Genomic DNA, 24327 nt, shown 5'->3' on the forward strand with positions numbered 1-24327 from the left:
GATGACCCCTCACACTGCACTGGAGGCAAAGTATGTGGTCACTTCCATAGATTTCACTTCCTGCATTTGCCATTCATCATAGAAACGAGTGGGCCGGTTGCTGCATAGTTTCTCGAGCGTGGGTCCTGAAACAGCCCATGATCATTACTACAGTCTGAAAAAAGGACATTTATTGCAAAGTATCGACTGCCTCCAGGAAACAGCTGTTCTCTGCTCCCAGGGCAAAAAGTGGAGAAAAAACATTGAATTTGCATGGTAGATTAGACCCATCCCACCTTGGCAAGTCAAGAGAGGGAAGAATGTTCACCTCAGGATGACAGTTATGCAAATATTAAATTGCATGTAGGCCCTGAATAGATAACACAGGGTGGACTGGCACGAAAGTACAGGTAAACAAGAGAAGAAGAAGAAGAAAAAAAAAGAGATGCAAAGAAATGAAACTATCTTTATGCTTTGATAAAAGTGACAGTTAAGGGGTGAGGGTGTGTGTGTGGGGGGGCATACCTTTAAAAACAAATTAATCAACAGTATACTGATATTCATGATGTTTGAAAAAAAAGTCAAAATCATCCAACCTTGACATAAATGATGACTACAGTCATCAACAGTTACTGATGTTTAATTGAGCAGTGGCGCACCCATGATACAACTGCTTAGTATTTTGAGGCTGTCATCAAAAGGTTTGGGCATGCTCACTTTTTGAAGATGGCATGAAGATAGTGGTATCTTAAACTAAACAAACCAAGGCATCCATTAATACCAACCATTTTGGCATAGCATGTTGGGAAGGGGCTAAATAACACTCCAAATCAGGCTGAATGAAAATGAGTTCTATGTGCATCCATGTATCTATCTCTATCTATCTATCTATCTCTGGCTTTTGCTTTGGGTGTGCCAGCCCAAGATTTCCATTGACCACCTCTATGAAACATGTCTGCGCCACTGCGATCAAAGGTGTGTAGATAGATAAATAACTTTTCAACTCATAATAAGTTCAAAGAAAGGAAAAAAAGAGAGTTTTTAGCTGAGCCAGAGAGGGTAACAGGCTCTGTCCTCCTTCTCCTCCTCTTCCCGTAAAACATGCTGAGAGAGGCTGTTTTGCGGTGGAGCCTCTGCAGCTTGCACAGTAGCAATTAAGAGCCAGATTCGACTCTTATAGCAATCAGAAACCTCAGCTTGACTCTGAAATGCACCCCAGATATTCACACTGAAGTCAACCCCTAAAAACAAAACTGAGCTAGGAAAAAGAAAAGTCACTTCAAACATGTAGCTTGTTTTGATGTATAAATATGCATGCAGACACCCTGCTGGTTTACAAGAATCACACTTCAAATGACCCAGGTCAGAGCACAGACTGTGTAGCTCTGTAAGTATATGGACTGTGTTGCTTGGTATCCCTTACAAGTCAAAGTTCATGAAGTAGGCCTATTCCAGACAGCTCATATACACAAAAATGCGCACACACGCCATAAGCCACTGAATGGTTTCCATTAAAGTAAAACACACTCGTTCCACACAAGAAAGCAGTAACAGCCTGTTTTGGTACCATGATTTTGGGGGAAGCTTCAAGAGTTCGGCACGTTCTGTCTTGAGCACATCAAAAAGTGCACAGGGCTGAAAAACATGTGTACGGGCCTCACATACACGCAGAACAGAGCGGAATAATATCATTAAGGCTTAGCCACCATGTTCCGGTGGGTTGAGGGTTGGATCTGCATTGCTTCTGCTTGCTTTGGAAACAGATGTGATCCATGAGTCACCCAAGTGACCAATGTGAGTAAGAGCTGCCTGCTGACAGCATTGCGACGGAAACAAAAAACGCCATGAGAATTTTCATCAACACACATGCACTTCAGGTGCACATTCAGATGTGCACACAGGTACACATATTTGCATGGCAGCACATTAACACACTGGAAGGCCAAGAAAGGGTCTTGGCAGGCAAAAGGTTGTTTTGACACACACAGAACAAAAGAATTCACAAGGAATGCAAATCACACATCAGGCATCCAACTCTGCACACACATATCTACAGACACACATAGATACACACACACACACACACACACACACACACACACACACACACACACACACACACACACACACACACACACACACACACACACACACACACACAGCTGCCGTGCCCTCCAGTTTCACCCTGTTGTGTATCAATTATTTGTCCACCTGGCCTGTTATCAGTGACAGTGGTTGAATATTAGCCTGAATATGCAAATTCTGTACTTTATGAAGAGGTATTCATTTACTCTGTTCAACCACTAAATGAGCACAGCTCCACTTTGTTTTTAACATTCAGATACGAATCAATCAGAACTGTTAACAACCTGTCTGTTATTGATAAGATTGACTTTGCAACCACATTTCCTGCTATGTTATTTCCCCTTTTAAAAGACGACTTGTTCTTGAACATCCCAGTTAAATTCTTATGGAGGTGCACACCTCTTTGACTAGGAGAATTAATCTTTTTTGATGATTTAGGCCAAAGTCAATAATGTCATTGATACAAAGTCATAATTTAAGGCGATAAAGGATAGATAACTTGGATTGAGAGATAGTGTAATCTTGACGGTAGATCAGAGCTTTTTCTTCTGTACTTATTTGGGGTAAGTTGTTGGGAATGTCCCTTAGGACGGACTTTGGTTTGTTGTACTAAGCAGACAATAGACCACATCAAAGGGCTGTATGTGAGGGGCAGGGACAGCAGGAGTGTGTGTTTGTCTGCGAAATTGCTTTGTTTTACAGCCTTTAACACCTGTCGACACTTTGAGCCAAAATCCAAACACAAAGAAGTCTTAAAGCATGCAGGCATTCAATGAGCCATAGCAACGTATATTTAAGTACACAACTGATCTCCATCTTTTATTACACCATGACACCAATTTCAAATATACATAATGGGTACCATCCTCTTCAGTTCAGTGTATGATACAGTTATTTACTGTTTCTCTTAGAGCATATCGAAAAGGAACAACAACAAAAAATAGAACCAAATACCCACTTTAGAAAAAAAGTACAATTATCAGAGACACTGCAACACAGAGAGACACGATGCAACGGACAGCGAAGGAATAATTATGATCAGTGTTCTCGTCAACTTCACATTGCCAAAACGGACAAACAAAAAAGAACTCCATTAACAGTAGTGATAATGTTCATAATGTATAAGACTCTGAATTAAAACATATTTATATATATTTATAATAAAGAACAAAATAGTAAAGTGAAGTGCAAATTTCTTTGGAAGTTGGAATAAGGTTTTTTTTTTTCATTAAGACATAAATAAGTTATAAAATAGAAGCTGTCAAAAAAAAAAAACAGTGACAGACTGAAAGAAATAAAGGCGAAACAATTTTTTTATAGCTTCAAGTATGCGTTACTTCTGAGCCGTACAGATACACTGTACAAGGCATTCTTAACAGAGCCATTATGATGCCTCCGACAATGACTCTACAACAAATGCAAGCAAATGCATCTATCGTACAACTCTTTACTCCCAGACAAAAATGATAAATGAAATCCAGCAGGCCGTGCTCAGAGTTTTGTTTCCTAGAGACGAGAGAAGCTCTTCTGATAAAAGAAGTACTGTGCAAGAATCAAATTAAATTTTGTGAAGTCCAGGAAACAAGTCCCTTGTTATCACTTTGGGTGCATCTCAATACTGTTCAGCGTCTTCCACGCTTACCTCTTTCTGAAAAGACAACATTAACAACGACTCATAAAAGCAAATCCCTAGTCCTCGGCAATGCTGTTGTCATGAGTAAGGATTAAGAGGAGCAATGGACAAAGGCCATCAGCTGTCACTGCCAGAAAAAATGCTGTCACCTTTAAAAAGCATGGAACTTTCAAAAAACCTTCATTTCTTGAAAATGAATAAACAATGCACGTGATTTCCTTCTACTTTAAGCTGAACCCATGCTTTTTTCCCCAGTAGAATGAAATGCTCCCAAAGACAGAAAGGGGTTGTCAATTAGTCGCAGTGGTCAATCAGTTTACCGCTGTGATCACTTTTTTCTCTGGAAGACATTAGCCAGCATGGCGCCAGAGGTGGTCAGCTGACCCATCTTGCTCAGGAACTTGGTCTTGGCATCCTCACCCACCAAACTGGAGGCAATGGAAATGGAGCTATGGAGGGGGAAAAAGGTTGATTTTGGCCATGATGAAGCAACAAGGTTAACTCTGCTTTATTCACACATGGACTGAACGATAAACACAAATAATAGCACAATAGTAAAGGAAAAACCTACATAATCCTCTGCTATCTGTTATCGACCTTATGTCAGCCTTTACTCAACTTCTTTAGAGGGGAAATTTAGTTTGCCAATACAGCCCCTCCTCATTTTTTTACAGCCTAACGGCTCCGCAAGTTCCTCTTTTGAGTTAGCTGGGATTCAGTGACACAGTTAAGATCTGATGTTTGTCCTTCTGTTAAACAATGCAACAACTTGGCAGAGTGTTGTAACTGCTTAACACCAAATTAAAATTTCTAAAAGAATTTAGGGAGTTCAGATGCTGCTGACTGATGACCACCATCAGGAGTGCTATATAAGGACGAAAAAAATGTCATCAACATAGCTCATGTCTTGTGGACTCAACTTTCCTGCCTTGTCCTTGTGTAAGATTAGAGACAGGTCACTTTAAGGTTATCTTCTATGTCACGCTGGGTTCACCACTGCTTTGTCACCTTAGGTGACTAACAGCCAGTCCTAAATCTATTCATTTAAATAGGAGAAGTGAAGCTGAGCATAGATTACGACCTTTTTTTAACCCCATAATCACTTAAGTAAATTTTGGACCCGTTTTTCCCAAGCCACATATCTTCCAAATAGTTTCACACCAAACAAAGCGGACTATCAGAGGAAATGAACTCTGGTCCGTTTAAAGCGGACACCACGCTCTGGTGTGAAAGCGCCCTAAATTGCCATGTTTCAGACAGAAAAAACAAGGGAAAAATAACTTTTGTGAGATCTGGCAACAACTATATGATTTTTGGTTGATATTAGATATTAAGTTATCAGATAAAAGCAAGCAGAAAAATAGAGAGCAAAAATTGAATTTGTCCTGTAAATAGTGTACTATTTTGAACTAGCTTTCACTAATACATACATATGACTTTCACAACACTTCAAAAAGAGGTGGTTTAAAGCAAAGGTACTGAATTTCAGAGACAGGAAGAGGAACCATTTTTATATGATTGGCACAGCATGCAATGTGACATTTTTTTTTTGTTAGAGAGCATCTTTGGTTTGTAAATGAAAACCCCATTTTGGCAAATTTCAGAAATCTTTCTGAAGAAACTTGAATAATCATGTGAACTGTAAGAATCTGTGTTCTGGAAACTACCTACGAAGAATTACACCACTATTATGTGAAGCCACTTCAACACGTCTTTCTGACAGTGTTCACAGCACTATGACTGCCAAAAAATATCAGGGTTTCCAAACTATTTACCAGGAAGTAACTGATGAATTAAATAGTGGAAAAATTACACTCTTCATAGTCAAAACTCAGTAAAAGATGCATGCTATGACAATAAAGAGCCAAATATTCAATAAAAGTCAAAGAAAGACAAAATGAAAGAGGAACAAAAATCTCAAACACAAAGATTTTAACCTCAGAGTTTAACTGAGGGTTTTGGGGGACCACACCCAAACTGAGAATATGTGCACGGAGAGAAGCAGACATATACACACTTCTTACATGCATACATGCACACTTCTCTTTTAATGAGCCTGGAACATATGTTAACAAGATGGGAGAAACATCTCTTAAAAGACACCCACAGTATATGGCTGGTGTCCCAGCTCTCTTAGCTTCATCAAAACAACAACTCTCATTTTTCTTTCTCTCTCTCTCTGTGAAGATACCCACATAATGAGTGCGGTACCAACACTCTTACATGTTCTCTTCTCCCTGTGGGGAATAAACCCACAGTACAGGCCCAGCCCCAACACTGTTAAATGACCCCTTTCCTCACAGCAGGAGTACTTCTTCCCCCTCAACATTATTCTTCTCTACCACTTTTAAGCCATCACTTCTTGCTGTCACTGCTTCTCATGCAATAAAGAAATCAATATTTTGCTAATCATTTTAGGGAAATTGATTGTATGAATTGAACTGGTTCTTCTTACCCTTGTGCGTCTCCTATTCCTCTGTTTTCCACTTTGATTTCACACTCTTTAATCATAGAGCTCAGAATAACCTGAGGAGGAAATGTTAGACAGATTAAACTGAAATGTTACCTTTCCAAAAAAAAACTCTGCCTTTGAAACAAAAGTGAATCTTGTGATTCACTGAAAGATTTCAGAAATGCAATGTCACCTCTACTTGTTATATTTCTAAAAAGCATGCAAATCAAAATAAAAACCATTAGTATTATTTTAATGCATGAAAGTTCTGGCTTGGAAAGAATTCCTGTCTTAGGATCTGGTATGCAGACATTTCAGACAGAGCGGATGTGTACAGTGGAAAAGAATCAGCTGATCGTTAGTCACCTTTGGAAAATGCTCACATGAAATGCATCGCGTGAGATTCTTGGACACAAATAAAAATGGCAGAGGTGTGTGTATGAGTGTGTCTGAGAAAGAGGTGAAGAGTCAGACTGTCTGTCTTTCCTGATATTGAGTGAGAACCTCTGAGAACAGATGAACAGAAAGAGGGAGACAGTCTGGCCTATCAGTGCATGAGTATGTGGTCACGATGCTAAATGCATGCATTGTGAGTGGGAGAGTCAGTTTGTGAATGTTTGCAGAAGTGTCCACTGACCTCATGCTCAGGGGAGAGTTGCTCCATATCAGCACGGAGACACCTCAGGCCAGGCAAGAAGTGGTTGACCATCACCTCTTCTGAAATGACTGCACAGGAAGTTAAGGACTGGAAAGAAATACTAGTACAACTGAAAATGCAATTTGATTCAAAGCACCTTGCAGCACTATGAATGAGTATATTACAGGGTTTCCCACACAATCAGTTTGTGGTGTACCGCCGCATTATCTGTATTTGTCGCCACGTTTAGATTTTTCTGGAGCTTGGTTTCTCTCTCTCTTTTGCAGCTAAATGTACTCTGGGCACAGACAGAGCAGCAGAGTACCAAGTGGTGTGAAAATGAAACTTACATAGTTTTAGTTTTGTCTATTGTTTTTTCCAGACTACTTAATATGAGACGTATGACCCCCCACCCCCCCACACGTGATAAGTGAATTATCTAGGAGTGAAAAAACTAAAACAATAAAGCCGAACTGTTTTTAACTTTGCACTGAAAGTTAAAAACATCCTTATGTTTTAGTCTCAGGGTGGAGATGTGGTATCTTATCTAGGCACACTTCCTTGTTTTTCTATTCACATGTAAAGAGAAAGAAACTAGGCCACGTAGTTACAAATATTATTTGGAAAGGGCTTCCAGGAATTAGCAGACAGCAGGAGCTTACTTCAGGAAAATGTAAAATATATGGAAAAATGCTTACATTTCTGACTGAAAAACAAACAAAAAAAAGTCTTAAAATATTTGCCTTTGATTATAGAAAAAAACATCCTTAAAATAAGTTTGCAGCTAAATGGCACAATAGTACCTTGTCTAGGACTGCATGTGCTCTGCCACCTGTCACAGCCAGTGGAGCTATATGGGACACAGAGTGAACAACTCTATATTTTTAGAGATGGGAATGGACAATTTCAGAGCTTGTCACACTGATTACATGAGAAAGAAGTACAAGTGGGAGGTAAAGCCTCTGAGGTTAGGGCTATACCTCCTGGACACTACTGCACTGTGAAATCACAGCCTGACAAAGATCCACAGGAATGAACCTCAGACCAGCTGTGTGTGTGTGTGTGTGTGTGTGTGTGTGTGTGTGTGTGTGTGTGTGTGTGTGTGTGTGTGTGTGTGTGGAGGGTGGGGTTGACAGAGAGGAGTACAGAGAGGAAAAATAATGTGAGAGAGGAGAAATAGTAAGATGAGAAACAATCACAGAGGAGAGGGGTGACAGAGACAGAGCAGAGGTAATGTAAACGTGACTCTTATCCTGGGAACTGTTACTAACAATTGGAGCTGATGCTCAGTCCTTCCCTCCTCTCACGCTCGTTCTCCCTCTCTCATCCTTTCCTTTGCTTAACTAACCCTGTAATTACATCTAGCCCCAAAATGGAGGCAGCTTATTTTCCCTTTCTCCTCCTGCCAAATGACGGGCAAACTCTGCCAACACACACACTGAACCGCACACTCAGGCACAGGGGCCACGCTGATACACACCACACAGGCATATTCAGGAGCACATGTAACTAGTGCAGTGAGCATTTGGCTGGTTATTCTAACGGCCTTCTCACTGACTCACTGTTACAACAGCTAAACTTGAACACATGCCAAACTTGACACAGACTTCTAGTAAATGCTTTGGAAATACATACAGTACAGTAGTTAAATAGTATGAGTGAGCTGCCCTCTTGGAAACCGTGGACTGCAAATTTTTCCCCTTGAGCTCCAAAAAGTTGTCGAAATGTTATATAGCCAGTATTAAGAATATAAATTAAAAGTCCACCTGAAGAGGGTAAATCCAGGCTGACCAATATATGACCCAGCTGCTACACGAACTATAGAAGGATACAGCAGCAGGAAAGGGCGCTGTAGGCCTCAAACAGCTGGGTGGCGATGTCAATCCTCTTGATCTCCACCGTCTGGCTGTTGTTAGCCAGCGCCAGTTTGTGAAGATGTGGCAACACGACTAGAGGAATAAAAATAAAAAAAAATCAAAAAGTTAGTGCATATGAAGAGCACATGCGAGGCAGAGTAAAAGATAAAACTAAATCCCTAATAGTTAAGTTAATTTACGTTATTTTGTGTCTTTTACATACACTCATCTCTAAAGCGTGGCTCTGCGTTAGGTCCAACCCTCCCAAAAGTTCTGATGATCTCCATGTGCAAAGAGTGCTGATCCTGGTACTGAGGGTCTTCCAGGAATGAGGCCAGCTGCATTTTAACACGCTCTAGCAGCTACACACACACACAAACACACACACAAATCATTTTTATACATATTTATTATACATACATGTTTATTTAATTCAATTCACTGTCAGCACAAAATGCTTCCTACCTCTTTTTGTGTGACGGTCTCCATGATGGTACCAAAGGCAGGAATAGTGGATATCCTCACTGAGCTAAAAGCAGCAGGAGAGCAAGACAACACTTTGACCATCCACAGTCACTGTATCACTATTTAGGTATTCCCCAATTTCTTCATCAGAATGCCTTTTAGCATGAATCAAGGAGCTTCAAAGAGCTGTAGATTCCTTAGAAAATGTTTGAATCATCAGATTGTTGAGTTTTATCCACGTTAACACAGATGGCCTCAGGTTATGTAATTAATGGGAAAGCACCAATCAGATGTCCTGTTGCTATTTACCATTTTTTTCAAATAATGCTACTGACTGAGTCATATTGATGGAATCATGCACCCCTCCCTCCATAATTGTTATTACAATGGCACATCAAGTGTCCAGTAGGCATTTACTCTGAAACCACAAAGATGCTGGGTTCACACATGTTCTAAGCTAGTAACCACAGTGATGACTGAGGTGGTTGCTCATGTAGCAGACAGCCAATTTAACAGCTAACAGCTAGCAAATTTCTATTTGACTGGACACTTGCAACTATGATCATCTGATTACCATTGATTAGCTTCAAATAGTTATTTTGTTAAAATCTGGCCAATCAATTTGTGCACCTTGCCACATCAAAAATCTAAAAGGTACACAAAATTTTCATTTTCAAAATCATCATAATATTGAATTCCTCTATAACATGATATGATGATAATGATGAACACAAACTGAACACTAGATTGGATCATCTATAGGGAATCATTCATCTTTTGATTCTTGAGCTATCAATCCCAACGATAAAGGGGCTGAAACTCCTTTTCAAGGGGATCATTCAATTCCCAAAGCCATGATTGAAAAATATTAAAATATAATGCATTATAAAAATATCTGTCAATACTCATTTATTTTAATAAACTGGGATAAGCAAGATTAATGGGGTGCTGTTAGGACGAAGTTAGACTTTCATTCAACTGCATGTAAAAGCAGGAAAGATCAAAAGATACACTTGAGCCATCTTGGACTCTATAGTCTGTTAATCATGGACAAAGCAATACGTGACAGATATCAAAATCTTAAATGTTAAAAAAAATAGAAAAATATTTTAAGGTTTTAATAAAAAAATATGTGTTGAATCTACAAGGTGGGTCAAGTGTGTACCCATTAGCATATGAATTTTAATACAGAGAATGATGAGATGAGAAGGGCTGCATTCCAACAGTGTCACCACTTAATTTAATCATCTTTTCTAATCACGCACATGAAGTCTCAAAGTACACTGGCAGCCCCCAAAAGAGTGCATTTTGCTTGTAGAAGAGTTTTACGTAACTGTCAAATCACTGCTAAGAATTGTCCTGAACTGAAAAGGACAAATGTGTGTCACAAGATTCAACTAGGGAAGCATTCGTCTAACTTTAAATGTTAAGCCAATCACTGTGGCTCCAGATGAGTGGATCATTGAAGACAGGACACAGGAAGAGAGGCAAATTACTTCAGGCATCTTCCATTGAATGTTTGTGGTAGTTGAGGAAGCTGCCACTGATGTACTTCAGATGTACTGAGGGGTTTTGGTGCCACATGGACACAAGGGCTTTTTTTTAAAGTACCCATTCAAGCTCAGCAAGACAGATTTCTAGCAGGACATTGCTTTACACTGTAAGGATGCAGCCCACAAAATGACAATGTTTACAGAGAGGTTTTCTTGTGTCGATTGACTCACAATTCAGGCCCACTGCACAGAGTTATAAGGGCCGGAGCCGCACGGCGATCTACTAATGCTTCACTCATGCCTCGGAGAACCAACTGCAAACCCATCACACAGCAGGATGAGAGAGAGGGAGAGGCAGGGTGGGAGGAGACAGGAGGGAAAGATAGAGGGTGGGAGGAGAGAGGGGGTAGAAGATAGATAGGATGATATGGAAGAAAGAGAAAGAGAGGATAATAGAGTGACAGGATAAAACTGAGAAAGACGGGGTGAAGATAACCAATCACTAGCTGACGGATCGGTCAGGAGGAGGGACCCTGCTTAAATGGGGTAGGGTGGGGAGGAGGAGGAGGAGGAGATGGGTTACAGACGAGCATGCTGGGACTGTGCTACTGCTGCAATCAGGCAACGTGCACACAAAAATCTGAACTGGTTGATGTTGCAGACTGATGAGGTGAGGAGAGCTGGCATGGGTTAGTGCTGCAGATTGATGATGCGGACATGCAGAGTGTTAACAGTAGTTATGCTGATGAACCACCCCATGGCCCAGCCTGAACCTACACAGGAGCAACTCCACACTTAGCCATTGTAAAGGAAACTTATAGGAGAACATGTGGAATCTGAAATTGTAGAATCGATATCAACCATAATGAATTATTTAATCAATTAAATTGATGACTTCAGAAATTGGTTATTGCTCGATTTGGTCCTGGCAGGTACAGACTTGTTTCAGTGTGATAGTTCTCAGGCGGCAAAGAGAAGGGGGGAGAGAGACGCGGCGCGGTTTACTGTTGTTGTTGTTGTTGTTCCACTTACATTTCAGGGTCGGAGGACAGTGTGATGAGAGCCGGCACCACTCTCTGAGCTACCAGCGTCTCATTCACCCCCTTCACCAGCAGCTGATCGGATTGGACAGAGCCAGCCGTGATGTCACAGAGGTGGGCGGGGCATTGGGACAAGAGCGAGCAACACCGCCAATAGATAGAGAGAAAAGAAAGAAAAAAAAGCAAAACAGAAAAAAAGGGGAGGGAAAAAGAAAAACAAACACAAAAAAGATAGGAAGAAAGTGATATACAATGACAAGAACCATAGCTGCAAGGCACGGAACGGCACTGCATGTAACAAGCAAGTGTGTGTACACACACACAATCACACACACACACACAGAGACAAACACACACACACACATGCACACGCATGTATGCAGAAGAAATGGCGAAGCCAACATAGCTAAACTGCACAAATACCTTTACAGAATGGTGAGCATAAAGTTGTGGGCTCTTTCCACAGACTCCAGGTCAGATTATTTAATTTAAATTCAATTGACAAAATAGTTGACAGTAAACAAATCTGACTTGGGAACTGTGGTAGAGGACCACATTTCAACCCACAGTTTTGGCAATGGTGGACAGCTAGTCACTATGGAATGGTGACAGTGGGGTGTGCTGGGAAAGGGCAAGTACAAAACAGGGGGGACATGGATACAGCCTACCACTCCTCCTCCCCCAAGTTTAGATCAACATGGCCAGTTCTACTGCTATAACTAGATCCTCACTCCAGTGTTTGACCTAAAGTGTGCACAGATCTCAAGGACAAGGAGAAATGATTTGCTATGGTTGTTCACGCCAGGACTTTTGCCTTGACAACCTGGCAAGGACAAAAACAGGGGAACAGTCATCTCCCTTGAAAAATAGCAGTAGTATTACATTTCCAAAAGACCTGAAATACTGAAAAAGTAAAAAAAGATATATATTCATGAGAAAACAGCTCTGATTAAATTAAAATTTCCAACAACACTGACATTGAACGGGCCTTGAACTCTTTAGCTAAACTTTGAATTTGTTGACTTTAGCCTTTCTTTGACATGCAGCAGATATTTATGTAGCCTGTCCTGAGACCAGTGCACAGTGAAAGGTCTGATGGCAACTCTCGGAGGGTCTAGACATACAGCTGGAAACAGGGCACTCATAAGCTACAGAAATCTTTACTCACACTATTAAGACAGAGTAGCTACATATCAAATGCATGTTCAACAGCAGCAATAGCAAGCAGAGCTAGCACATGTACGGCATATAGATAAACACGAGTGTAGTATCTTTTATGTAGGACTGAACAGTTATATATGACTGCAATTTTAGCTTAATAATACAGTATACATAATTCAATCTAGAATGCATTGTCTATTATAAAGTTAAAATGCTTTGACATTATAATTACGTAATTACAAACAACCACAATACCCAAACATTAATTAACATTTTGTCTGTAATTGTGCAGTCATGTTGTGTTCTATTGGTAAACACTTTGTAATAGAGCAACAACAATTTATTCTAATGTCTTGCTTGTAATGTAAAAAAAATGCATGGACAATAACATATTTTAGATACTATACATGTAAATTATATAAAATCAAAAATCTAAACGTGGTATGTTCAGTACACTCCGTGTGTGTGTGTGTTTTCTACCTCAAACATCCGTGCTGCAGTACACCGGACCAGTGCAGAAGTATGCACTACCCCATACCACAGAACAGTGAGCAGCAACTCATGGTACACTGGGTTGGCTCTGAAAAGAGAGCAAAACATAAATACTGGGTAATATTATAGCAGTTTTAAAAAAAAACAAAACTTGTTTTCAAACTGTGTGAGAAGATTTTACACACATTTAACACCAGCACTGCAAATCAATTACACTGTACAGAAGAAAGTGTGTGTGTCAATGCAAGTCAATATTTCATAAACAGATATTTCATGTCACAAGCCATAAAAAAGTGATATTACAAAGAAAAAAAATGACACAAGCAAAATAAAAAAAAAATAAAAAAAAATATTCAATCTGTTGTCTGTTGTTAATAATTAGCAACACCTGGACTTCTGCTAATGTTGTGAATGTTTGAAGCTTGAATCTTGCACAAATCACTACTGAAAACTCCTATAGTGTTTTTTTGGTCATTATATTACATCTATTAAGATTTACAGAGGAGATAAAGTATTCAAGCATGTCACAGTAAATTAAAAAACAGTAATATTACAGTACTAAAAAAGAAATAAAAATAAAAATGTTTGTTATTACAAAATGACCAGAAACAGCGGTCGTCACTTGGTCAGTGTAGAATTTTAGTCCACAGTTGGTAATGCATAAATTTGTGTGTGTGCATGTCTCACCCTAGCTCTACAAAAGAAGCCTTTAGGCTGTCGAGAGGTGCATGGGACAGAGACAGGGTGGTCATTACATCCTCCAGGAAACCCACCAACAATTTGCGATCCTCATCCTGTAAAGAAGTCATATCATGTTTATTGGTTACATCACACAGGCAACAAAAACATTAATATCTACATTTATTTATTTATTAAATGTGCTTATTTGTGCACATTTCCACAGACAGGGTTCGTAAGGACAGGGGCAAGTCTAATACAAGGGCATACAAGTACTTTTTCAAGCACTTATTTTTATTTTCAAGGTTAAAATAGTTTCTCCACAACCATCTTTTCCAAGCGAATTGTACAAATTTGTAAATGAAGCAAACACATGCTGTTTGCAATTAACTGGTTATTTATTCAGGCATGCGACTACCAAAGGACTAAAAGTTTAAAACATTTATTTGATATGTTTTTGAAAATAATTTATCATTTGGTTCTCCTCTCAATTATATTCAAGTACTTTTTTAAGAACCAAGTTAAAAAACTGTCTGATTTTCAAGGTATTCCTGGACTTAAATTTCCGAGAGTCAAATTCAAGTACTTCAAGTACCTTGTACAAACCCTGTACAGAACAGTTTCAGGACACTAATCCGTCACTTTGAACGTTAGATAAAACAGGTCACTCTGAACATGTTATGGTGAAAGATAAATAAAAATACTGAATGTGCCGTCCACAGTGTATTGGCAGTGCCGCATCATTTCGTGAACTTAGAATCAAAACAAAAACATGTGGCAGCTTGATGTGTTCTGGAGTGGATTTTCCCTCGTGAGAAAGAGCAGTTATTTAAAATGCAATGTGGTTCACACTCATAAAATATATACCATAACATACATAAAACAAAAGGTGCCAAAAATACTCAACACAACAATACACTATATAGAAGGAAATCATTTGACTTATTGACGAGAGACTGATTTATCTTGCAAGACTCAAAAAAGCACCACGAGGAACGAGTCTTGTAATAAATCAACTTCAAATCAGCTAGTATTTGGCTGCGGTCTGCTGTTAATTTACCTGGTTATAACAAGTCAGCACTCCAGTGGCATAGATGGGGACTGTGGCCTTAGTGAGAATATCGTTTCCCGCTGAAGCATCTGACAGAGGAATAAAATCAGAATGAAATAGGTACGAAAATCCAGAGATGGACATGTACCTGTCAAAAGAACTGTGGGTCAAGATCTGACACTTAACACATTTTTTTTTTTTTAGTAAAGGAGTACTTCAACCACCAAATGACCATTTGTATATCATTAACTCAAACCAGGTAATGTTTAATTCACAAAAAAACTCCAACCTCCAGTGGACAAAGAATTCAAAAACTGAGAAAATTCGTCCCTTTTTGATGTGCAACAACTTAAAATAAAACTTACCAATCCTCCCTTCAAAGCCAGACTCCATTGACAGGAGCAGTAATTTTACCTCTCTGAACACAGGAGCTGCTGGTCTACCACTGCTTTGATCAGTTTATTTTAATTTACTGGTGTTTTTAAATGGTTAGTTTAGATTCAGCAAAGTCACACAATAACACAAACAACCGTGGATTGAGGCACTGGTAGACCATCAGCTCTGGTGTTCAGCGAAGTAAAACTACATTTTGCTCAATGAAGTCTGGCTTTGAAGAGAGCATAGATAAATTTCACTTTTAGTTCAGTTCCCTGTTAGCAATGGCTGTCTGTTTGGTAAGTACTGAGCCTACAACTGGATAAATAGGACTTGGGTTATAGTGCACGAATTGTTTGAGAGTTTGTAAATAGAAGGCATGCCGCAAAAAGCATTCTTCACCAATTCAATGCAACACAGGGTGAGCAACTGATATGAACATCTGAATTACCATCATTTGTTTTTGACCAGTTAATTATGAAAATAAACAATACACCAACCTACAACCAAACATGACAGGACAAGATGAGGTGAGGCACTATTCATCATATTGTGCCTGGCATTTAGTAGCATGACTGTGTATGTAACAAATTGTTTATAGAGTGCATTACATCGTTGTGGCTTTACAAAAATCTACTAAAAGGGACAGTTGCAATGTAAGGTCACAATGACCTAAACACAGACTGGGACCCAGTACAAAACACATTTCATAAATGGCCACAATACCAAACCTAAATCACTTGGCAGCCAGCTGAGACCAAGCACCTCTTATAACTACAGAAACATGTCCGGAATTAAAAAAAAAAGAAGAAGAGGGGAACACCCATAGCTAACTCAAATAGCTTGTTTACATCAACAGTGCTGCGCCTGAACTCCACCTACCAACATTCTCTTGACGGAGCTGAGAAAATCTTACAACAAACGCACATCTGTGTGTATGTGTAAGTTTAATTTGGACTCACCAACATTCTCTTCAGATAGTCGGAGGATTTCTTGGAACTGTGGTTTAACCTGAAAAGGTCATGAGAATAAACAAAATGTCATCACAATTTTTTATAAATGTCATTGACATTTGCCGTAAAGTATCACTTTACAGTTTTATAGCTCTCCAAATCTCACATGGATTTTTGATGAATGTCTTTACAAGGTCATAGAAAGGCAAACCAAACCTCTGATATATACATAGTCCACCGTCTGCTCTTGAATACTGTTGCTAAGTATAAAATCATTGCAGTAGTGTATGAAATCAGACCATTATTTGCTTATTACTCTCTATATGATAAATACTTAAAAGGTTACTCTATAGTTAGTAGTGAAGAAATGTTTTCAGACACCTTGTGCATGCGAAGAACATTTTTTTCAAGCTACAAAACTGTATATACATTTTACACTTAAAATGGCTAAAAATAATTATATAGTGCACTATCAAAATGGATTATTGAATTCCGTTATAAAAAAATGAAAATATGTGGCTATGTTTTGGATTTGTTAAGAGGCAGAGTTGAGATTTGCTCAGTTTTAAAATGTTAGCTGAATACTAAAATTTTATAACTATAGTGATGTGGTAACACAATTTTTGTACTGTTAGGGAATGTCTAACTTAAAGGGTCACACGGTTTACCTTAGTGTTGGTAAAAATCTTGCCAAAGGTGCGACAGAACCTCCAGAAGAAGCGAGAGAACTCATGTACACAGGTCGATGATGTCACATTGATGCGACCCACGATCTCTATGAGCTGTGGAAGGCTGAAGACAGAGCAGACAGATGGAAATCAGTGTGTTTTTTGCGTATGTTTTTGGGATACCATATACAACTTTGACACATCTACAAAGCACGTGTGTCTGTGTGCATTTCTCACAGTTGGTTGACCACCCATAGCAGGCTGTCCCAGCCAGTGGTTCCTTCGTGCTCTAGCTGGTGGTCGTAGAGTATCAGCAGAGCACTTAGCATCTCCCTGCTGCCTATGATGGTTGCGACGTCCTGGAGCGGAGATGCTGGCCTGGGGAACCGGGTCACTGCAGGATCACAGACACATGAACTCAGGAAATGTCCTACTTTAACAATTACTACTTCCAAATGTTACGTCTGTGTATATGAGTTTAATTTTCCTACCCTCTATTGCAGGTATGTCTCCGTTGAGTTTGACTCTGCTGGTGAAAGGTGCATTCTGCAGCACCACAGCAAATAAAGGAGGGATAAGGGACTGCAGGGCTGACAGGAACACATGCAGCTTGTGTTCATCCAGACCATGTTCTCCTTGCTACGAAAAGAGGGAGGTATAGAATGTGAGAACAGGGGAAAATAGAAAAATAAAAGCTAAAGTGAGGAAGTGCAACTTATTGTTTGTGTTGATGAGATGTGTAGCTTAGACAATAGGTGTCTGCACACATACATTTGTTGTATATACCACCAACAAAACTTGAATGTTTTTTTAGATTTTGTTTGTATGCAGTAACTATTCATATTTGCACTCTTCCCACTTTGTATTGCAACTACTGAATAGCAATTTCCCTCTGAATAATTTAGGTTTGATCTTATGAGTAGAAACAAGGAGGACAAGAGGCTGTACATAAACTTTGTCTTGGAGTACTTTATAGGGTAGAATAACACTATGAACATATTCAAAATACACATAACTGTAGTATTGGATAGTTTTCTGGTACATATTTACAGTACGTTTCTATAAAATCGGACATTTGCTCTGAATATTCTTTTCCTCTAATTTACTGCACATTATATGTCTTAAAGATACCATGTAATATACATCATTTGAATGTCTGACTCAACAAATTCAGTTTTTACTATCAGGAGGGGATGAGACAGGCTCTCAGGTTTTAAGCCCAGCAATGAAGTTGCAAGCACACGAGCCCTTACCATAAGTAGCTTCTCTATACGTGCCAACAGAGAAGGGATGAGTGCAGTTTGCAGGGTGCCCAGCTCTGTGGTCCAGGCAGCGAAGGCAGGAATGAAGACCTGGTGGACTGCACTGACAACCCGCTCTGATGGGTCCCCGAGTGACAACAGCATTAGCTCAAAACCCTGAAAGACACACACATGGATGTGCATGGGATAAACATTTACCTGTAAGCATGTGCAGAAACAGCAAAGTTAACCCCAATGGCTATTTTAAGGCATTGTTACGTTATTGCTGAAACACGTTATATTACTCACACTTCCCTCTCGTAGCACACATACCTGGGAGTACTTGTCAGGGTCATCTATGTAACCCATGATGATACCCAGACTCTTGACCACAGCCTCTCTGACCATGTCAGCCTTGTCCTCAGCAAGCATCTGCTGCAACATGGACAACACTAAGGAGCTACGGATCTCTTTCTGCAGAGACAGGAACAGATACATTTAATTCATTTATATTCATTCAAAATCTCTTTTAAATCTGTATGCACAATATATCTTACAGGCAGGTATGGTGCTAAGGCTCCACAGGACTCTGCCACCAACAATCTCCTCTCTGGATATTTGTGGTTAATCTGCAGAAAAATAAAACAATATTTAGTGGAAAAAGTGTAAAAATAGAAGTTGAACATAGAAGAGAGGTAGACTGGATGGAAGCCACGGTGGAATGGAAACAACTCGATTATCATCAACACGCTGACCCTGTGGAAACCACTATTGGTGATTCTAGGCAGATTCTCAGCCTCCAAACTGCTGGCAGCTGTTGTTGCCATGTATGTGTTGTATGAGGGGACGCAGGTGGCAATGAAAACAAAACTGCTATCATTATGAGTCAGGGACACCATGGAGGTAATGATGGTGATTTTGTGAGTCAGAATATGCAATTACAACAACACTGACTTGTGTGCTAACTAAATACAAGACACAACTGAGTTTTGTTTCTCATGTATCTCAGAATAAAAGATTCTGTATTAGAGCTTTTAGCATTTCTTGTGAAACAGAGGCAATTTACTTTTTGTTAAATTTATGTATGAGGCAAAATGGAAACGACAACCAAAATAACCACTGTTTATATTATTGTCTTTGTATTGAAATAGAATACAATAACATCCTCCAGAAGTGGAAATTACATGTCACGGAAAGCTTAATGAAAACAACAACAAAAAATTACATCATAAAATGTCAACTAAGAGGTTAGGAAAGTCCTCGATTTCATTTTTGAAGAGTAGGTGAAACCCTCTTTGTATTCTCACTGCACCACTGACACCAAATTCAATAACAAAGGCTGCAGTGTATAAACTATACCTGTTCCCAACACTGAGGAAGTAGTTCTGCCTCGACACGCGTGGGACCCACGTGCCTCGCAAATGCAACACACCCCGTCAAGATCATTTGTCTTCAAAAGAACACACAGAAAGAAACACATGAGAGCGCACTGCTGGATAAACTCATATTGGCTCCATATCTTAGAGCTAAATAATGGTATCTTAGTAAGAGGGAAATTAATGAGAATAATAAACTAATGAGCGTTTTTCTGTCTACACACACCTCTGCTCATCATCTGGTCTCTTGATTAGGTTAAAGAGGATGTGGAGGAGCTGGTCTCTCTCTTTAGGCTCTGGGTGAAGGCAGGCGGTACATAAGATGAGTGGGATCAACTCCTGAAGGAGAAACAATGAGAGAGAAACAGAGAGAGATGTGGCATCAGTTTAGATAACTTTACAAAAGGACAGTGGGGTTGAAACACACAGGGGAAGGATGGTCGGTAGCAGTCAAGCAGGCCTGGAAGTCTATGGAGGATGGGGAGTTGGAAAGGAGAAGATGTTTAATAAAAAGAGGAGAGAAAATGGGAAAGTCAAAAGGAGTAAGACACACAGGGGGTCACCTCTGAAAACAACAGGAGTCCGTCAACACCAGTGAAAACATGCTTACCTTCGATACCTTGCTGGTGTTAAACCTTGACTCATTGGCCACACACACACAATTAGAGACACATTTTGTGGTAACTTAAATAGTGCATGCACACACCCAGACACAGCTGCATTTAGACACACACATACCTTTTGGACTAGTTCCCCTACTACAACACAGCTCTATCGCAGAGTTCAGATAGAGTTTACGGACCTTTCAGCCAGAGGGGAGAGAGCTTAGCCGCCCTTGATACAGGGCCTCCACGGCCAAATTGTGGTCAGCCCTAAATTCCCGCCACACACACCCAAATTAGAGAGTGCACACAGAGTTAAAAATATGTTTTTTTTTCAAACAAACTCTATTTTTTTCCAGGAAGATATCATAGTGTCTTGCCAAGTGCTGGAAGAACAAGCAAAACCCCAACGCTGGACGGACAGATGGACCTGACAGACACTCGGGTAAAGATAGGCTGTGATGAGTCACTCACTCAATGCTGGACCAACCCTCTGAAGTCAATGCCATGTTGGCTATCTTTTAAAAAGTAAAAATATGGCGTTTAAGTATCAGAGGGACATTTTAAGTGGTTACATGTCGAGTTTAATAAGGGTGAAATCAGTTCAAGCGTCAAAAAGCAGCAAAAAAGCAGCAAATTAACTGCATTCAGGGAAATTTAACTGTCATGTTCAATAATCTTCTGCCCAGGCCTTTGAAAATACCATACATCTTCACAAGAGACATTTTTGGAGACTTAACAGCACTGGCCTGATAAAACAAATAAAGGAAATCATAAACAGCACACATTTGAAAAGCCAGAAGCCACGCTGACTCTGTTCTATTTCTGAGTGAACTTCTGTGTTTCTGATGTGAAGACTCCTTCAGGAGATTAAACATCTGACCAGTCCTGGATAAACATTGTGGGCAGGTAGAGTGGACAGGACGACGCCAGGACCCGGAGGCCAAGCGGACTGATGCTTTACTTCAAAGAGCAGAGAAACTACACATTCCAGTCCGAGGACCTCCATGTGCAAGAGCCTACATTTGAATGCTACAGTTTTTGTTGATTTCGATGCCATATATTCCTATTTCACCATAACAATTCTCATCAGATCTTTATAATAAAATGTAAGTTCTTTGTCTCACTATGTCTTACAATATCCTGTGTACTATGATTTTTTGCGCTTTGCTGCTCAGGCTTCTCTCCTCTGGGCACCTATTCTTTTCAATTATTTTTCCTTTTGTTTTTAATCCATACTGACTTCCTACTTCATAATCAGACAAACCAAAGCTTGAGCACAAACACACAGCAAATGCAAATACTCTGCCATTTCAGCTATAATGTAACACCCAATCCTTTTTTGTCTTGTAATAGCCCTGATAAAACTGCCAATGTTCTTTGTCTTGCCAGTAGTTCCTTAAAGATCACAGTTAATCTGGCCAGTAGAAAACGGAAGTAAATCATTGCAGCATGCATTTACTCTCCCCATAATATTATCACTTCTTGGAAAGTCAAGACACACCCTTTACTACAAATTGAAGTGGAATAAGAAAAAAGTGCTGTAGCAATAATGTATAAATCACAACCTTTTCACCAAAAGAGAAGGGAAATTTGAGAAATGAGGAGCTACACAGAGGATGTTCATCACATTATGCTACAGTAACTCAGTATACTGAAGTAAAACATAATGTTTAATGATTTACAGTGTCTGGTATTACAGCCAGGTGGCAGGCAGAGTTTCACTGCATCATTCCGCCGTTTCAAGTCAAACACCTTTTGTTCTTAAGTGGGTGTCACGTTCAGACAACTAAAGGTGTGTCTCCAGGCTTGCTCCTAGCTTCAGGTTGCAAGGTGGAAGTGTGCGCAGCTCTGTGTGTGTGTGTGTGTGTGTGTGTGCATGTGCAATGTTATGGATGATGAATCTAACGGATATGGTACAAAGTCCACAACACTCAGACCCAGAGGCCTTAATGTTCTGCTGTGTTTTTATCTTTGCAAAATCAAGATAAACAATTCGGGGGGGGGGGGTTGACAAAGAGATTAAGTTCGCTATAACTGTCAGAAGTTGACTGAAACAATATAACCATTGTGATATGCAAAGCAGCCCAACTGAGAACTACTGCACTCTAACCAGACTTACCTCTTTCAAACACTCCATCTGTCTTATTAAGTTTCAAAACACTGCAAAACTTAATCGCACAGTATTTGTATACGCATGGACACAAGTTGCTTGCAAGTACTTATGTGTAGACAGAACACCTGCGCAAATAAAGCAGAAAACAAAGTTCAGTGGAAACTGCTCATACTTATCACGGTTTTGAGGATCAACTGCTTATATGGATCAAAAAGCCTGGGACAGGTGCTTACAGTGTCATTTTGGGTCTTTTAATACATAACAGCATAGGAAAACACGTTTAAAACTATCATAATTGCAATCTTTTTTTAAAAATTTTCTGGCATAGGAAAGCATCTCTGATCATAGCTGCAAAGGACTGGTAATGCCTGGTCACGCATTGCCATCTTGAGCATGGTGAAGGGAAAAGGCAGAAGAACTGGCAGTGAGCCTGGAAAGGGACGATTTCAAAGACTCCATAGGCTGGTTTAACCAATATACAATGAGAGAGAACATTGTGTTTATGAAACTGCACGGAGAAGCTGCTGAGGCTGACATAGTGTCACGCGGAGAATGTCTTGAGGACCATTGGGGACAGATGAGGCAAGAACACACGGTGGAAAACATTTAGAATACAGCCAAATTTATTTATAAATACTTGATGGTAATTTGAAAAGTGTTCCAAACAGCTGCACTGTACTTTAAAAGAGTCAGTAAAATTCACTGAATAGTGAATGAAATATGTTTCATTATTTCATTATTCAATTCAACAACATCATATCCAATCAGGCTTACCACATATTTTTAGAGATTAATTTTCAACACTTTTCCATAACTTTCCTACAATATCTGACCCCATTTCCATGACTTTATTTAAGTAGTTTAAAACAGCCTGCCTGGACACCTCTCTGACAACAAGCAATGTTAAATAGTACAATTTCAGATGTGGAGTGGTATACACAGTTAGTTTTCCCCCCACAACAAAATTTTGTCACTTCTCTGCTCTACCCTAAAACTTTTGACGGTTTGATCCAGAGCTTCAAGCCAGGGTCTGCCTATCCCACACCCTGAACAGATCAACAGACTATCACGGGACTCACACATAGTGACGGACAACCATTCAAACTCACATTCAGCCCATTTAAAGTCACCAGTTAACCTAATCTGTATGTCTCTGGAGTGTGAGAGGAAGCCAAAGAACCTGGAGAGAACCCAGACCGACACGGGATGAACATGTTAACGCCACAAAGAAGGGCCCCAGCTGGCCTGTGTGTTCAGCCTGGGGACCCTCTTTCTGTGAGGCGACTGTGCTGACAGCCGTGCCGCCAAAGAATTCCAAACCATTTCCAGATTTGGAAAACATTTCATTTAATTTCTCAAACATTTTTTCAACATTTCATAACTTTTTCAGGAATTTCATGACCATGGGAACCCTGATAAATATACAAATGCCGATTAGTAAGTAAGTAAGTTAATCTGCACGAGTAATAAAAGAAGAAAAAGAAAAAATAAGCACACCCTTACATAAATAAATTTGACACGGACAGATGTGATAACTATGAGAGATTTCCACTGAAATTTGAGTTGAATTGCAGGTGTCTGCATTATAGCTTACAAGGAGTAATACCTAGCTTGTTAATGCCTTACCCGTTTTAAAATCTCCTTCCTTTTTCTCCTCAGAAAAAAATAATATTCCAACTATGAAAACAAAAGCAAACATGTTCCCTGACAGTTAAAAGGAGAAGCTGGTGTGCATTTAATAGCCTGGGATCACCGCACATCTCAAATCAAGGACTTTAAAAAATGCCTGTCTTTGGTTTTATTCAGCCAACACAGTATAGCTCAAAGCTATTATTAAACAGGCTGCTAATAAAATGTTATCAGATTAATTAAAATCACTGCAGAATCTCAAAAGCCACAGCAAATACATCAGACAGGGAACCAACCAGAAAAGGAAAGAGTAGAGATACACTGGGTTTAAGAGACATTCAGTAC

The 24327-nt window shown here is 39.7% G+C and overlaps 1 protein-coding gene across 5 annotated transcripts in view; it reads right to left on the reverse strand.

Annotated features, from left to right (window-relative positions):
• Window positions 1-2856: 2856 nt before the first annotated feature.
• The window catches only part of relch (RAB11 binding and LisH domain, coiled-coil and HEAT repeat containing), a 39260-nt gene continuing 17789 nt past the window's right edge, over window positions 2857-24327 (reverse strand). For 2 of the 5 annotated variants that reach the window (XM_042510246.1, XM_042510244.1), the window contains 19 exons: window positions 19862-19974; window positions 19619-19709; window positions 18817-18888; window positions 18593-18733; window positions 18272-18436; window positions 17510-17657; window positions 17256-17412; window positions 17019-17142; window positions 16360-16408; window positions 15032-15111; window positions 13981-14087; window positions 13282-13381; window positions 10832-10914; window positions 9108-9171; window positions 8866-9004; window positions 8619-8735; window positions 6787-6875; window positions 6153-6223; window positions 2857-4146 (listed from right to left, as the gene is read on the reverse strand). In XM_042510246.1, coding sequence (XP_042366180.1) covers window positions 4026-4146; window positions 6153-6223; window positions 6787-6875; window positions 8619-8735; window positions 8866-9004; window positions 9108-9171; window positions 10832-10914; window positions 13282-13381; window positions 13981-14087; window positions 15032-15111; window positions 16360-16408; window positions 17019-17142; window positions 17256-17412; window positions 17510-17657; window positions 18272-18436; window positions 18593-18733; window positions 18817-18888; window positions 19619-19709; window positions 19862-19974 — 2031 coding nt within the window. In that variant the 3' untranslated portion in view covers window positions 2857-4025. Of the gene's footprint in view, window positions 4147-6152; window positions 6224-6786; window positions 6876-8618; window positions 8736-8865; window positions 9005-9107; window positions 9172-10831; window positions 10915-11632; window positions 11716-13281; window positions 13382-13980; window positions 14088-15031; window positions 15112-16359; window positions 16409-17018; window positions 17143-17255; window positions 17413-17509; window positions 17658-18271; window positions 18437-18592; window positions 18734-18816; window positions 18889-19618; window positions 19710-19861; window positions 19975-24327 lie in introns of those variants that run through there. The other 3 variants (XM_042510245.1, XM_042510243.1, XR_006106992.1) reach the window with 2 other exon arrangements.

Source organism: Plectropomus leopardus, chromosome 21 (assembly GCF_008729295.1).
Source record: "Plectropomus leopardus isolate mb chromosome 21, YSFRI_Pleo_2.0, whole genome shotgun sequence".
Lineage (NCBI taxonomy): Eukaryota > Metazoa > Chordata > Actinopteri > Perciformes > Serranidae > Plectropomus > Plectropomus leopardus.